Source organism: Drosophila rhopaloa, unplaced genomic scaffold (assembly GCF_018152115.1).
Source record: "Drosophila rhopaloa isolate 14029-0021.01 unplaced genomic scaffold, ASM1815211v1 contig_2, whole genome shotgun sequence".
In the NCBI taxonomy this organism is placed as follows: Eukaryota; Metazoa; Arthropoda; class Insecta; order Diptera; family Drosophilidae; genus Drosophila; species Drosophila rhopaloa.
The window spans coordinates 6,706,884-6,723,808 of record NW_025335083.1 but is presented as its reverse complement, the minus strand read 5'-3'; the positions used below and the strand labels follow the sequence as shown (position 1 = coordinate 6,723,808).

The following is a 16,925-nucleotide window of genomic DNA, read 5'->3' as shown; positions in this document are numbered from 1 at the left end:
AGTATTTTGCATATTGGAGAACCCTTGAATTGCGGTGCATCCGTACTCAAAAAAGGATTCTTTTCGGATTACAGCTCATTAATTCAACATTTTTTTGAAAAAACTTAAGATGCAAAATTCGATTTAAAAGTAGGTAAAAAAGTAATTTTCTACGTGAGGAGTAGTTGAGCTCCTGCAAAGCAAAATGATTATTTCTCACTATTCTTAAATTTGTTTGAAAAGTTTAATTGAATTAAAGTAAGGATTTTCAATTTTAAGAAACCTCTGCAAAATATTTATTTATATAGACATTTCCAAAGAAAAAAAATATTTAAAATAGAAAAAAAAGAAAATTGCATTTTAGTTATATTTTAATAAAATAAGCACTTGTTAGCCCGTTTAAGAATTTTCAAGTCTTATTTACAATTAAACTTTAGTATTTTTATAATATAAATGAGGTAAGCTTTCTTGCACAATAAATCTAATGATTTTCTCCAAAGGAACAGCGGGAGATATGCGAATCAGGGTTCATTGGCCACACAACACTTCTAGGCAAAAGGATTTCAGCTATTAATTACCCACTGTGGGTCATTTCAGAATGCAAATAGTAATTAATGCCAGCAAACTATAGTCAATAAACTAGAGAAAAACAAGTCAACAAAAAATATTCATTAAAATATGTTTTATTTGTACATTAGTATGTGAACCCTGTGGTTAACTATTATTTAATGACTATAATTAAAGGTGCGAATGAAATATTCAATAGCAAAGGATTTCTTAATTAGGTTTTAATAAATCGTTCAATTAAACATATAAAAAATATATATAACTAAGTAATTACTACATGTTGCATGAGATATTTTACTGTCCAGCTTAGGGCCATATAATTTAAAGGTATACATATACAAAATTGAATAAATTTTTTTTAAATCATTATTATGTTGAAAATATATCATTAGAAATGAAAATCATATTATAAATTTACTAAAAATGGTTTAAAAATTCATTCAATAAACAAATCATTTTTAAAGTGATTGATACATTTTTTATAAAACAAATTTTTTCGTAACATCTTCTTTGATTTTTCCTAATTAACTATTCTTTCCTGATTTCTTTGAGTGTGGTTTTTTGGGCACAGCATCCCTGGAGCATCTGTCACGGGCACGCGCCTGCGCCCGAACCACCCATCCGAGTAACGGGACTGTCAAAACACTGGGAGAGCGAGAGGCAGTAACCCAGTCAACCTGGAGCCTGCAGCCTCCGAGTTTTGCGGAACTCAGTGTGCGACGAGGAGCCAGCTGAAACGGAAACAATTCTGCAGTAATTCGCAGGGAAAGCGTGGCAATTGAAAACTCAAACAAAAACAACATCAAAAAACTGGGAGAAAACAACAACGGCGAAGAGCGAAGAATATGCAAGCAGCCGAGCGAGTGCAGTCGTGTGAAAATTGTTGTATCGAAAGTGCATAAAATGTGGCCCACAAACAATTAGCGGAATAAGCAGAGCACGGAGAGCAAAACAAAAGGCGGACTAACTAGAAAGCAAACAGGATGTCAAGGACTTGAGCAGGGGGGTGGGGGCACGGGCGCTAGAAGGGTGATACTAACTTGGGGACTTTGGGCGCATCAGGATTCGCAAGTGTCGGAAAGATGCGTACCTACTACACGGCAAAGGATATGCGAAAATACGGCGACTTGAGCTATGAGTAAGTACTGAAATGGGCAGCCCCCCCCCTTCATACATCAAAGGACAAAAAAAGGGGTGTGAAGGGGGTTGAGGACAGGTGTGTCATTGTGTGTCATCGCTTGTTTGCCTGGGGCTTTCAAGCCGAATGCCATTTCAACGCTTATCCTCTTCCTTCGCCCCTTAATCCATTCGATTCCCATCCTTTCCGTGTGTTTGCTCTAGTAAAATGCAATTCCAAGTGTCAATTGAAAATTTGTTTTTGTCCACAATCGGATGGATTGGAAAGAAAATTCTTTTGAATGGATTTCACCTGGCCCGAAAAAAAATGGCGTGCACTGAGCAAAAACTGAAAATACAACTTTAAGTCGTGTCTAATATTTCAAAGCAAACCCATGTTAATACTGTTAAGCCTTTAGATTTATATTTAACTTTTAATTCAGTTATTCAGGTATTTGGTATTTAATTTTGGTTACGACTATTTGAAACTAATGTTGAAAACTTAAATATTTTTAAATATTGTTTCATTTTATAATGTTAATATTTTTTAAGTACAATATCTTAATAATATATAGAAGAACAAGCATTAAATCTTATGTTAAATAGATAATACTATGTTCTATATGTTCTATTGTGCTATCAGCATAATAAAATGATTAAACTCATTTTAATTAAGTAACCCAAATCTTAAAAAATTTACCCTTTATTGCGTACTTTTTTCGCAGTGTGCTTTCCATTCTTACACTGCAACAGTATTTTGTTTGTTCATTTTGTATTGCCTACTTCTTTGGGCATACCTCGGCTGCATATTCATGAGCTGGCCCCGGCTTAAATCGGAATACATTGACAGCACTACGTTCTCCGGTTATTCTTGACAGAGGAAACCAACTTCTGGAGGGTGTGGTGGGTTGTAGGACCGAAAGTGGGTTGAGGATGGTCTAGGTGGGCAGTGAATTAAGGACTTTCGACTGAGTGGCCACTCGGAACGCTTCTCTTGTCTCGATTCATTATATTGTTTGTTGCCTTAATTAATGGCTGTCAGCATAAAAAACTGTAAAGCATAATATAGAATACAATGAACCTACCAGAAGTTTGCGGTAACCATAGAAAGGTCAGCGGTTGATGAAGGAGCTAAAGTGAATTTCAAAGTCAATGAACCAAACCAATTTATAAAATAATGGATGCTTTGCGAAGTTAAGAATATAGTTAGGCTGATTATATACACATTATTGAACTGTAAAAAAAATATGAGAAACGCCATTACCATCAATCTCAAATATAGTATAGTTTTTTAAAGATAAATTAAATAAATTAAAGATAAATTGATTTAAGTTTAGTTTGAATTTAATTTAATTAAACTTATTTATGTTTTCTGCACACTTTATTGACATTGCATTTGAGATTTATTTTTAAAAAATACTTTGTAGATAAATGGAATAGGAATTTAAAAAAATTGGGTGTTTAAATTTATAAGTTCACACACAATTTTTTGATACAAATTTAATGCTGCACATTCTTTAGTCTCTTTTAATATCAATCATTAATAATGCATTATTTTTACAGCATTATATCTGAGTTCCATTCATAACAAAATGTCTAGCTGAAAACAACTCAAAGTTACATTACGGACATTTTTTTTAAAGAAACCAATTTACAAATTCATAATAACTTGACCTGAGTTTTTTTTTACTGAAATCAAATAAGATACAACATTTTGTAACATTATTTGAACAAACTTTTTAAATTTTAGACTAAATATTTTTTTGTGATTAAAAATACTTTTAAAACCTATCGAATCCAATCAGACTTTCCACACGATTTTCAATGCACAATTTTTGACAGATCCCGACCTATTTTTAAACACCTCTGCATTGCTTTTCCTGCTAGACATACAAATCAAGTTAATCATTATCTTGTTGCTTTTCCACAGAAGCAAATACCTGCTGGATCCGAAGTTTATGACCAAGAGGGACTTGCAGCAATACTATCGCTACTACAACATGAACAAGAACCGTGGTCAGTTCAAAAAGATAGTGATTGTGATCTTCTGTCTCTGCGTGTTCTCCTACCTGTGCGTGGACTATAACCTCCGGACGAAGCTGCTCCGTTTCCGCGATGGCTTCGATTTCATGGCCCGCCTCGAGGACCACTACGGTGGAAATTTGACGACAGCCTATTTTGTGGACACTCCGGGCTGCCGGATGCCGCACTTCGAGGTCACCGACGACACCATCGCCCAGTTCATGTTCAAACCGCGTCAGTACAGCTGCAACAGAGCTCTGGTGCGGACCAGTGACACGGTGCCCGGGCAGCTGCACCTCAATCTGGACGCCAGTGAGCTGCTCGCCTACTATAACATCAGCGACCTATCCTCCGTAAACTGCAATTTCACGGAGGTTAAGCGGAAGACTGACTCCAGTAACAAGTACAGTCCGGGTGTTAGTTTTAAGCTGGACAGAGTAATGCAACTACCACTCGACCTGGAATTCTTTTGCATGTGGTGCTACGATTCCTCGGACAAACTGTTCCACAAGGACTGTCACTTTTTTGCGGTGGAAAAACCGCGGGTGAGACCTCCACTTAAGACCGGAACCGATGGGGACAGCTTTAACAAGAGCAAGGATGCACATGAGCGTCTTTCCGTGATGATCCTGGGCATGGACAGCCTTTCTCACCTGAACTTCCTGCGCCAGATGCGCCAAACATCGGACTACATTCGGAAGCACCTGTCGCACGTGGAACTATGGGGCTACAATAAGGTGGGCGACAACACCTTCCCCAACATAGTGCCCCTGCTGAGTGGCTTGGATGACCAGGAACTGAATCTGGCCTGCACGCCGAAGACATTGAGGTCCTACGATCGGTGTTCTTTCATTTGGAAACGCTACCAGCAGGCTGGCTATCGCTCCATCTTTGCCGAGGATGTGGCCCTGCTCTCGTCCTTTAACTATAACCAAAACGGATTCAGAAAACAGCCCACGGACTACTATTTGCGGCCCATGATCATGGAAATGGAGAAGAGTGTGGCCTTCAAGAAGGACCTCAACATGCACTTGTGCATGGGCAGTCGCCGGACGGCGGATGTTTTGCTGGATTACATGAAGAAACTGGTGCCTCGAATGAGCAGGGATTTGTACTTCTCGTTCTTCTGGACGGTCGCCCTTACCCATGACTACTTCAACTTCCCCTCACTTCTGGATAAGGCCATGTTGACGCAGTTGACGCAACTGCAAGACTCTGGAGTGCTTAATCGCACGGTGGTGATGCTGCTCTCCGATCACGGTTTAAGATGGGGCTCCTTTCGACGCACCTACCAAGGAATGATGGAGGAGCGACAGCCCCTGATGATGTTGCTGTACCCGCCCTGGATGAACGAGCGGTATCCCGAGGCGATAGCAAACCTTAGGTTAAATGCCCGCCGGCTGACCACACCATTTGATGTCCATGCCACGATGGTGCAGCTGTTGAATCTGGGGAATCTGGAGGCAGATCAGCTGCTGCGCAGATCAGCAGAGCTCGAGGAGCCGGACAGCACGCTGCCCCGTGGCCTCAGCCTGTTCCTGCCCATTCCGGCGGCGAGGACATGCGAGCAGGCGGGGATTGCCGCCCACTGGTGCACGTGTCATCAGCGCCAGGAGCTGGCGACGAACGACGAGCGGGTTCAGCGGGCAGCGCGGTATTTGGTCCGCCTGATCAACAACCGGCTGAAGGATAGCTCCCAGTGCAGGACCCTCTACCTGAACTCCATACTGCAGGCCCTGATTGCGGCGCCGCACTCGAAGATCGTGAAGAACATATCCACGGACTATGCGGTGGACATCACCCTGCGACTGCAGACGAAGCCCGGACTGGGTGTCTTCGAGTCCACGGTGCGGATGACGGGCTATACGACTGTCCTAACGGGCACCATCAGCCGGTTGAACCTGTACGGGAGCCAGAGCTACTGCCTCAACGATCCGGCCCTGAAGATGTTCTGCTATTGTCACAGATAAGGAGGCCATATAAACGGATTTTTTCCCGGGATGGGGTGTTTGACGTCAAAGACTTGAAACCCAATTAAGTAGCCTTAGCCATAAAACCTAGTTTATTTCTATGAAATAGTCGAAGTTTGTATAAATAATAATCCATTTTTAGCCTTTGCCGTAAGGAGTTCCCAATCTTATGCACCTACACACATAGTCACGGTAGAATAGCGGAATTAGTTTATTTCCCAATTACTTAGAGGACAATAAACCGAAAAAAAACTATTAATCGTAATATCCGCGGAATTACTTTGTGTATGTAAAATAAACAATAAACTATTGTTGATAGCGAGGAAAAAGCGAACTTATAATGGTGGTTTTTCAATGTAGAGGTTTATTTACTTTTAACCAATATCGGAGTTATGGCAGAATGACCGATTTGGAAAATGGTATTTGGATCAATTGCAAATGAAATGAATCAGGGCAAAGAATAGTAAATTGAACAAAAATGGCTTAGAATTCTCTGAATCAATATGTGAACTTCCAATGGCTGCTTCAAAGAGTTTTTACATTTTAAGGGGGTAATTATTTGACATTTATTTACCACCACCTTTTTTAAGTTTACCTAAAATGAAAACCGAAAGCCCTCGGTCTGAGTTTAAGCTGGGTGCTCCCTTATATTAAAAAAAGTCAATTACAAACACTTTTTTAGATTATAATATTTTTTAAAAACTCACATTAACAATGTTTAAATTGGCCAATATTTTTAGTTATGCTTTCAAATAAGTATTCTTTAAAATTATATATTTGATTGACCATTTTAAAATAAATAATAAACCAATTTAGGGATTCATTTATTTTTCAAAGCCTTCATAAAAATTACTCATACAACACGTATACCAGTTCGAATTTTAAACAAAAAAATCGAGCGCCCTAATTTAAATTTTGGATTTTTTTCCTTAATATTAGCTTTGTTGTCAATAGCGATTCGGTTTGGTGGAGTATTTGTACGGTTCAACAACAACCAAATTCAACAACCGATAACGATAAATGCAATCCCTGATGCACTTATTGATCTACGTTAAAATTTTAACATCGATAGTACTGAATAACTATCGTCTTTTGTTCCAGCTCTAGTTGTTATTGTGCATCGTTCTTATCAGTTCAGTTTCTTCGTTTTTTTTTTCGTTCGTTGCAAAAATGGATTAAATTGTAGATTTTATTTTTTTCGAGCACTTATAGTAGTAGACCAAATGCCACCCACAGAAACACTGCGACCGGGGGAACGCGGGGGAGCCGGTGGATCGGGGGGAGCGGGACCCGAGCAAACGCACATCATTAGGCAGAGCAGCAAATACTATGAGCACCGCGATTCCCAGGCCACGGCCATGTCGGTGGACTACACGGGTCAATGGGTGCTCCTCGCGGGACGCGGTCACCTGGCCCTGCAGCGCTTGGGACAGGACGACGGATCCTTGCGCCGGCACGAGCGGCAGTCCAAGTACGAGGTATCAGTGGCAGAATTTGCCATATGTCCCAGTCGCAAAGAGTACTGCGCCATAGCGGTAAGGCATAAAGAATGTTTATTTTTGGTCTATCTTAATCCATTCATTTTATCGTATTCCAGACCAGCCAACACATAGACATTGTGCGCTGGGGCGTTGCAGAGCCCCACTACGAGATGTCCTTGCGCGGGCACACTCGCACGGTGACTGACATCGACTGGCACAGCCAGGACCCGAACCTGCTGGTCAGCTGCTCCATAGACACCTTCTCTCACATCTGGGACTTGAGGGAACCAAGAAAACCAACCGTATCCTTGAATGCCGTCTGCATGTGTGAGTATTTTGTAAAGCATTGCAAGGCTTTCCTAGCACATTTTAAATTCCCTTAGCTGGTGCCACCCAAGTGGGCTTTAACCGCGTTTCTGGCAATCTTTTGGCTGCCGCCCACGATGGAGATCTACGCATCTGGGATCTTCGCAAGGGCAGCTGCCCAACACACTACATTACTGCGCATTTAAATAGGGTCCACGGAATCAATTGGAGCCACAAAAGAGAGACCTGCCTGGCCACCGCCAGTCAGGATGGGACGGTCAAGTACTTTGATGTTTGCAATCCACGCAGGGCCGAGAAAATCATCACCACCATGTCTCCCGTGTGGAGAGCTAGATACACGGTAATACATGGACCTTATAATAGTGCACCTTTAATTTGAATTTTATAATGCAGCCCATTGGCAACGGTTTGGTGAGCATTGTGGTGCCCCACTTGGGCCGCGGTGAAAATAGCTTACTTCTCTGGAGCAACAGCAAGCAAACGGATCCAATTTGCTCCTTTGTGGGTCACACCGATGTCATTCTGGACTTTGCCTGGCGTCCCAATCACGAGAGTTCAACAGAAATAGTGAGTATCAGAAGTATAAATAATATCTTCCTTACCATACATTGAGTTCCCTCTAGGAATTGGTTACGTGGTCCAGGGATCGCACCCTAAGAGTGTGGAAGATCGACGATAACATGCTTAAACTTTGCGAGCCGTCCGCGGAAGAAGAGGAATCCCGCTTTGAGCCGGACCTAAGTGAATTGAGAGTGCCTACTCCTCCGGAGTTCCTGCATCCACGTTCAATTTTGGTAGCCGCCTCGCTGCCGATTTCTACGGGTGACGGAGCATGCAGTACGCTGCCCATGGCCCGCTCTCCTAGCTTTGGAGGCGGTTACTATCGACGTGAGGAGCCCCACATGGCTAGATCTTTAACAGATCAGCCCACGTGCTCACTGCACCACGAGTTTTCGCTTCTCAACACAAACATGCCTCATGTGGAAGTGGACACGCTAGATGCTATAAAGCGATACGCTTGCTTCAAAATTTGCGCCGGCGGACACACTGTGATCCTGCAGGTTACATTTGCCACTTCATATCCGAGTCCCAGTGCTCCGCCAGATTTTCAGCTATGCCAAGGCACCACTCTCTCTAGCGAGGTGAGTGGCATTCTGCTTAAGGTTCTGCGTTGCAACGCCTTGCAGCGCGTCAAAAAATCGCGCACTTGTTTGGAGCAGTGTCTCCGCGCACTAGTTGGGGCCATGAAGAAAAAGGTTGCAGCTGTAGGAGGAGCGGATCGCAGTCAACTGCTCTTGCAATCGCCGCGTTTGGAAGGAGCACTGTCCAGCACCCTTCACGATGCCTGCATTCCATTTCCACGGACATCGGGGGTGCATTTTAATGCCACTGGTATGCTGACCACTTTTGCCCAGCCGGTGAACAACAAAAGGCTAACCCTGCGGCAACATTCTGCCCTAACTCCGAGGACTTTCTCTGCGATAAATGGCAGTGGGTTGCTTGGCAATGTAATGGCTACAGCCCAGCGGGATGCTAATGCCTCATTTTATCTCCAAGAGAGAATGATTTCGGGGAAACCTGGAAAACAACGAGCCATCCGGCAGATGAATGGAAGTCCGGTAGTTCACGTATACGACACCAGTAGCATGCTCCACATTAGTCGCAGCATGGCCAGGGAGTTCTCGCTGGATAAGCTGAACATAGCGGAGACGTGTCGAAAAAATGGGGAGATCTGTCGCCAGCATGGGCGCCTAGATTTGGTGCCCGTGTGGCTGTTGGCGGAACTTATAGCCACACCCCAAGTGCCCCATGAGACGCTCAACGAGCTGCTGTTTTACAAGGATCCGTTCAAGAAATCCTTACTAGAATCGCTGATTATGCATTATGCCAGTTCCGGTGATATACAGACTGCTGTCCTCCTGGCTTGCTTGTTTGACAAGTGTCCCACGGGCGGAAGTGCCATCATGGATATGGCCAGTCGACTTCCACCGCAGCTGAACTCGCAGATTTCCCCGTATCACACGGTGCTCCCACTGGACGTTAAGTCATCGTCCTCTTCCAACACTTGGCAGCAACTTAAGCAACTGCGGAGCAACTCTTGGTCCGACTCTTTGGATCAGGAGGTGAAGCAAGTCCAGTCTGATGCATATGCTTGCTCTTTGATTAGGCGAGCCAAGGTGCCACTGTTCGATCAATTTAAGCGCTCCTACGCCGAAATCCTTTTTGGTTGGCAGTTGCTTTCAAAACGGGCCCTGATTCTCAAACACACCCAGAATATGCCACCTCCCGTCCAGGGTGTGGAATTCGTTACCGAGTGCGGTTCGTGCGCCAAGCCCAAGCGGACGCCGAAGTGCGAGCCCTGCAAGCGACCAGTACTCTTCTGTGTCCTCTGTCGTTTGCCCGTGAAGGGAGCAGCCAACGCCTGTCTGGCCTGTGGACATGGCGGACATATGGATCATATGATGCAGTGGTTTGAGGTAGGTAACCTTTTTCTAAGTTTCACTATTGGTTCGTGCTTAGTTTCGTTTTATATTTCTGAACCAGTTGACGTTTTCACATATCAAAAGATTTATATAATATTTTAGATACATTTATTCAGAATTATTTATTTTAATTCGAAAATATTAGCCAAAAATTTAGCTGGTTAAATTTGCAACAATTTTAGAAAGTATTTAAAATAAACTACAGGGAAGTTTATTTACTCGATTTCTATGAATGTATAATTACTGCCTTAAAGGACTACACAGATTACGCATAGTTCCTAAAATGATTGAATATTTGATGAAAAGATCTTATTAAAACTATCAATGATATTGTATAAAGAATTTAATTGAAAAGTATGTAAGGTCAGACACTGGCCTCTTTTGGAAACGTTTCAGTAATTTCTATCTTTTTTTTTTAAGCAATACCAAAAAAAAAAATATATATATTTTTTCTTACAGAAACACCAAGTATGTGCAACCTGTGGGTGCAAATGCTTGGAGCGGACGTCGGAGCTGCTAGCCCTGCTCAGCTGAGCTGGATTTTGTCGCGTGGCCCTAAACTTTCTAAACATTTTCTCGTATCTGTGGATATCAAAATAGTTAGGTGTTTTTTAGTCGTTAAGCAAAAAGATTTTTGTACGATTTGCATACCATTCAGAAATATATGACCATTTACTAGCTAAGCTAAGGTGTAAGCTATATGGAGCTATACACATGACCAATGGAATGTGAGCACGAGACTTCGACAAAACACTATTTCTCGGTATTTTTCAAGTACATACATTTATTTTTTTATTATAAATTTTAGTTCTTTTCTTATTTTGTTTTTAGCTTAATATCTACGATTTACTTGTAGTTTTTGCATTTGCAATCATCATAATCATGTGTTTGTGTTGTTCGTCATACTCGAAAGTTTCCTTTCTTTTCGAAATCATTTTTGAAATACGTTTCTACAGCTCAGTTTCTAGTGTTTTTTTTCTTCAGTAAGCGTCATAATTATAAAAAGAAAATCTAAAGACACGAAACTAAAAAGGCAGCACATACGAACTGCTCGCAGATCGGTGCAAAAATTAAATTATAAAAAAACAATATTGCCATTTTGTAGGTAAATCTTTCTAAGGTTAATACAGTTTCGATAGTGACATTAACATAAGATATAAAGCCTTACTTAAAACAAAACACGCACAAAACAAATAAACAATAAAATTAAAGGCATAGATTAAATTGTAACTCTTTGAGGGATGAACTGAGAGTTTTTTTTTAGCAGGGATGAACTGCATTCTGTACTTAACTACAAGCGTGTATTAATTAATGTGTGTGTGGTCCTAGATTATCTATCTTGGATGGGGGACCGGGCCGGGCAAGGTCGGATTGGTAATCTATCAGTACCAGCCGCTAGCCAGGTTGTAGTTCTCTTGATATCATTTCAACTGGTCGCGGTACGTTATGATCGCCTTCATCAGAAGCCGGACGTTGCTGAACTGCGAGTTCTTAGGGCTGTTCTTGATAAACTGCTGGCAATTGCGATACAGCTCAGAAAGCACTTTGGGAGCGTGCTCGCGGGTGATGGGATCAGCCATGTTGATGGCCAGCAGCGCCTCGTTGAGGTACCTGTAGAAGAGAGATTTTACTTTGTAAATTATATACTCGTAGAAACTTAAAAAATGTATTTCATTAAAATTGTTTTACTGATTGAAACTAAAAAAGGATTTCAAAAAAATTTTAGATAATATATTTCTTAGCTTACCTCTGCTTAAGCTCATTGTGATTGGTCATGTCAGCGGATATCTGCTGAATGAGTGACAGCAATACCTTTTGCTCCAGCCTGCATCCCTCGGGAGCGAAGGCCTGGTTGCTGTCCGTGTGTCGGAGAGTGAACTCAACCAGGCCCAAGTCGTTGGCCAGCAAGGCCTGATGGAAGGCCTTATTAATCTGTCCAGCCAGCAAGAGCTGCTTGATGCTGTCTCTCAGGTCGTATGGTGGTGCCGGCGTGGCTGCCTGTGAACGCATAGCCATATTCTGGCTCTCCATGTGCTTGCGCAGCTCTGTTCGGATCGTTTCCTGTACCTGGCGTGCCAGCAAAATTTCCAAGCTCTTCACCTCTCGTTGCGTCTCCAGCATGGCGTCGGTAAGCTCAGTGCGGTGTTTATGCAGGCTGCTTTCGACTAATTGTTTCAGCATAGTTAGTTTGTTGTTCAGCTCCTCGGAGTTGGCGCCTACCGCTTGAGGCTGGGGCATGTGTTGCAGGTAGGTATTGAACTGGACCATGACTTGAAGAAAAAAGCGATACCAATAATTAATTAGAGAACTAATACAAATTATTTAACCTGATTCATGAAGGTTATTATTTATTATTATCTCCTGAGTTTTTAGTGCCTTTTTATACTTACAGTCCTTAATGCCCACGCTAAAGGCGTCATGCAGCTGTTTAAACATGTTCTGTGAGGACTTCTCATAAGCTGGAATCAAGGTGCTGCCCATGGATTCAATGAACGCGGTTTGGAGGCTGGTTTGGACACCAACCAACACAGACTTGCCAAAAGTATCCAAAAATTGCTAAAGGATAAGTAAGCTGTTAATTATAAGCTCCATAAAAAGAGTTCCTAAAAATGCATACCTTGCTCTTGCATACTTGGGCAATATTCTCTTTGACCGTCTTGTCAAACACGCTCAACTTCTGTACAATCTCGACCTGCATTTGGGCTTGGAGCTGATCCATCTTTGCATTCACCCGTGGGAGCAATTGCCGCTGCAGTTCCATGTTGAGAACGTTCCCAATAATGTCCGTAAAGTGATTCATTACGTACTGGTTTAGTACCTGAAGTACAGAGTCGCGTAGTTCACGATTTTGACTTTCACTGTAAAAGGAATTCATTTGGATTAAGGGATTCTATGCTTGGGAGCTGTTTCTTAACTAACCGCGCTGCCAGGAATTCGGTCAATTTCTTCTTGTGTTCGTTTTCGTAGCGCTTGAGGTACTGCTCCATCAGCTTGGACAGCTGCATCTCGATTTTATACGCCAGCTGATTAACATTTTTAGGTTCCAAGGAAGCATCCGGTTTACTATTCTGGGCTACCACTGCTTCCTGCTGTTGCTGTAGCTTGGTGACCTCGTGCTCTAGTTTGTTAATTTGCTTGGATTGGGCCTTAACCAGATCTGGAAAGAAATCAAGGGAAGTTTATGGATGTGTATTTTTTTATAATTCCTAATTCTTTAAATCAATCCCATATTATTGTAGGTATTGAATTGGTACTTTTTTAATCACTACTCACCGATAAGAAGTTCTAGCTTGGCATTCAGCTCTCCATTTCCATTTGAGCCATCCCCAGTTCCAGCATTGTTGTTGCTGCTGCTGTTGCTGGTGTTCAGCGTTGTGGCCGTGTTGTTGTTGCTATTGCTGCCCACGCTAGAATTATTGTTATTACCACCACCAAGCGTGGGTGGCACATTGCCATTGTTGGTATTCTGCACCGCCTGAGACATGATTTGGGCAGCATTTTGGAGCTCAGCAGAGTTGGTAAGGGATGGCAGCTTAACAATGGGCCACGTTCCATCCACAGCCTCCAACAGGGGCGATGAAATGGCCAGCTCTTCCTCCTCGTCGTCATCATCGTTGTCTAGATGCTCGAGCTCAGCTTCGTAGGCATCGGCATCCTCCTGAGTGGCCATTATTTCCTGTACCTCGCGACTCGGACTCGAACCACCGCTGGCCAAGTTCTCAGCCACATTACGCTCCGGATTTCGATCAATGGAAATGAACTTCTTGCGAGCGTCCAGCTTTTCCTTGAGCTTCTGCTGCTCACGGTCTTCAATTAGGGTGTTGTTCATTAGGTTGAGGAGAACCTCCGCATTGGGGTTTTCGGATGTCTTGGACGTTACTGTGGCCAGCATGCGAAGCGTTTGCAGAACTGCCGAATCAATCGATCTATCTTTCCCGCCGCCGGCTGCACAACTATCAGATCCTGTGGAAGTCGTGGTGGTGGAGGCTACCACTACTGCTGTGGCCGTAGAGGTTCCGCTTGCACTGAATGCATCTGGGGTCATGAGATTCACATGCTGCGGATAAGCACTGCTTAGTTGCGGAGACTCTGACTTGGCAGCCTCCTTGGCGGCATCCTGAAGAATGACCGAAGGGGCAGCAGCAGCCGCTGCCGCCACAGCCACTATGGCAGATGAACTGCCTGTTGAGGACCTCTTGGCGGATTTGGCAAAAAGAGCATCCAGCTGGACGGTGCCTGCCGATCCGTTATTGGGGGATTCCGGCTCCTGTTTGATCAGCAGATTATCCTCCGGCGTCTCGGAACGTTTGCTGCTCAGGCTGCGGCGCTCTGACTTTTCAGCCACCGCCACACACGGCTGGTAAATTATTTGACACTCCTGCAGGCTCTTCGCCTGCACCACAAACATGTGCAGTACAAGCGCACTGGTTGAGTTGCTATCGTCGTCGAAGTCATCAGGCTCCTCGATAGGATAGTAGCTCTCTATAGAGCTCTTCACCCGACGCATGCTGGCGTTCACGATAGAGAAAGAGAGAATGCCAGAGCTCAGCTTGAACTCGGCAACGTTCTGAATGCGTTTGGAGGAGTCGCTTCCGTCTCCGTCGCTATAACTGTCTACATCTCCGGAATCTCTACGGGAAGTGTTCCCAATCTGCATTACATAAACGGCCAGCGAGTCCAAGCAGGATAGCACCAAGTAGTTGGCACTGCGATCGATGCCCGCGATAAAGTTTCCGGGTTGCCCTGAAGACGGACTACTTGCCATCACGTTAATAGTCTGCAGACATTCCCAGAGAGAGCAGTTCCACAGCTTGATTTCGGTATTTGCATCGCTCGTAGTGATCACGTGCTGCCAGTAGGAACTAATAAAGAAAGTTATGTTAATTGCTTGATCTTCCATAACAAGAAGCGTTAAGCACAAAATTTTAAGACGGTAATAAAAAGTAACCTCATTATTCGCCCCCAATAAAACGTGATAAATCTGCTAATAATATTAGTTGTGAAACTTGGTTTACTTACTCTTCAACAGGCTTATTGATATTGTCCAGGAAAAATAGTGAGCAGACCTTCTTGCCATCATGTGGCTTCCATTCGTGCAGGCAACGATGGTTACGCACATCGAACAGATAGATTTGGTAGAAGCGGACCAAGCCATCAGCGCAGGCGGCGGCCACCGTAGTGCCATCCGGGGACAAGGCGGCGCAGGTGATTAGCGAGTCTTCCTCGATCTTTAGATATCCAGTTTCCAATGCAGCCGGTTGTATTTTTCCCCGCTGATTAGACAAAAAAAATCATATTAATATATTAATAGCTCAGAAATTAAAATCCAAACGCACCCCATGCTCAGAAACAATCATCTTGACATGGAAGCACTGAAACTGCGAGCTCCTCGACCAAATAAGCAGTTGATTCTCATCGTCCTCGTCGTTGATCGGCACAGCAGTGTTGGTGCTGCAGACATAGGGACACCAGGAGACCATGTCATACTCCGGCACATAGTTGGCGATTGGGTCCTCCACCTTCAGCACAAGATTGCACAGAAGATTGCCTTCGATTTGATCAACTTTGTAGACAAACAGCGAGCTGACATCGATCACAGCCAGAATGCGCTCGCGATCGGTGTGGGCGAACTGCAGATCTAAGACCTCGCCACTCATCCCCTTGATCAAGGCCCGCATGCTACTGCTGATGTTGCAGACGCGAACCATGCCCTCCATACCAGTGGCTTTGTTGTTGACTGTAAGTATAATGCAATTTTGATTAGTTTAGATAGGGGAATAGTTAAGTTTCCTCGCCAACGATATTTTCAGTAAACATTCAAAACTTGCAAGACAGACATTCAAATGGGACAAACCAATTTAAGCCAATACGCCCACAACTTAAATTGAAAATAGAGCAAAAACTTATCTTACATTGTATATCCCATAATTTTTAAGTTAGATTTGATTAAAAACGATTACTAATAGTCATGCGGATCTTTTATGAAAACATAAAACAAAGGAAAGATTAATAAGAAAATGACAACTCTTATTACTGCTGCCACTAATAAGAGAGAAAATCTTGCCCCATAAAATCTAATTGGCAATAAGGTTCCCGCGGTAGTATACAAAGCTCACCATTAATGGCGTAGGCAAGGTGCTTGCCATCGCGGTGGACGGCCACCAGATGTCCCGGGTAGTAGTACTTGCGCTCCCACTTGTAGTCGACAATGTTCTTTAGCTTGACCTTGGAGGAGCCGCGTGTGTGGACGCCGCCGGAGGTTAGGACCTTAGTCTGGTTGCTCCTGATTACACGACAGCACTGCTTCTCGTGCGGCAGGAAGTTGCTGGAAGGAATATTACAATATATTTTTACATACAGATGTTATAATATGGATGCGGAGATACTTACATGATTTCCACTTCCTGGGGCCCCACTGCGTTGCCATTGGCCGCTATCGGCTTGTCCTGGTCAGCGGTGTTACTCATCCCGGATGCTGCGTTGATGGCCGGAGCGCGGATGCGGACTTCTGCTGGCGGTGGATGGTGTGCGGAACTCGCTCTGCCACACCTTGGCGACTGGGGGGCAGACGACGGCGGCGACGGAGAGGCTGGGGGCGGCGTCTTACGAAAGATTGGCAAGTGTGCAAGCGCGAAGAGCGCGATTAACATTGACACATCGGCTGACTGCAGGTGGGAGGCGAAACGGCATGGGGGTACACATTAATTTTGCCAGTTTATACCCAGCAACGACTCGCACTAACCTGCCCAATCCTATCAATATGCAGCAGTTAAATCGCCTCGATTTCTCCTGCGAGTTGCACCCAGCCGGTACACTGAAACTCTGGCCTGCAGCAATTATTCGGTCGCCTTGCGAAACTAAACCATTTAAGTAGCTGTTCTTTGTAAACTCACAAATTTTCGCAAAAATTTTGCTCAATGCCGCAAAGCCTTAGAGATGTGTAGCGGCGTGTGCAGGACAATCGATAACGGCCAGCGTCT

At 43.7% G+C, this 16,925-nt stretch overlaps 3 protein-coding genes across 3 annotated transcripts; 2 read left to right on the top strand and 1 right to left on the bottom strand.

The window, feature by feature from the left end:
• Window positions 1-1,272: 1,272 nt before the first annotated feature.
• LOC108044175 lies at window positions 1,273-5,976 on the top strand. The gene is made up of 2 exons (XM_017123072.1): window positions 1,273-1,684; window positions 3,593-5,976. The coding sequence occupies exons 1-2, from the start codon at window positions 1,629-1,631 to the stop codon at window positions 5,652-5,654; spliced, it is 2,118 nt and encodes a 705-aa protein (XP_016978561.1). The 5' UTR covers window positions 1,273-1,628; the 3' UTR covers window positions 5,655-5,976.
• A 786-nt stretch (window positions 5,977-6,762) lies between these two features.
• LOC108044165 (GATOR complex protein Wdr59) lies at window positions 6,763-10,628 on the top strand. The gene is made up of 6 exons (XM_017123060.2): window positions 6,763-7,189; window positions 7,252-7,462; window positions 7,519-7,802; window positions 7,856-8,029; window positions 8,086-9,939; window positions 10,405-10,628. The coding sequence occupies exons 1-6, from the start codon at window positions 6,878-6,880 to the stop codon at window positions 10,477-10,479; spliced, it is 2,910 nt and encodes a 969-aa protein (XP_016978549.1). The 5' UTR covers window positions 6,763-6,877; the 3' UTR covers window positions 10,480-10,628.
• Window positions 10,629-10,709: 81 nt separating this feature from the next.
• LOC108044164 (enhancer of mRNA-decapping protein 4 homolog) lies at window positions 10,710-16,905 on the bottom strand. The gene is made up of 11 exons (XM_017123059.2): window positions 16,688-16,905; window positions 16,336-16,610; window positions 16,062-16,270; window positions 15,282-15,682; window positions 14,965-15,218; window positions 13,219-14,807; window positions 12,865-13,102; window positions 12,563-12,803; window positions 12,336-12,501; window positions 11,693-12,215; window positions 10,710-11,556 (listed from the first exon to the last, which is right to left on the bottom strand). Exons 2-11 carry the CDS (start codon window positions 16,593-16,595, stop codon window positions 11,367-11,369), a joined length of 4,071 nt encoding a protein of 1,356 aa, XP_016978548.2. The 5' UTR covers window positions 16,596-16,610; window positions 16,688-16,905; the 3' UTR covers window positions 10,710-11,366.
• Window positions 16,906-16,925: the final 20 nt, after the last annotated feature.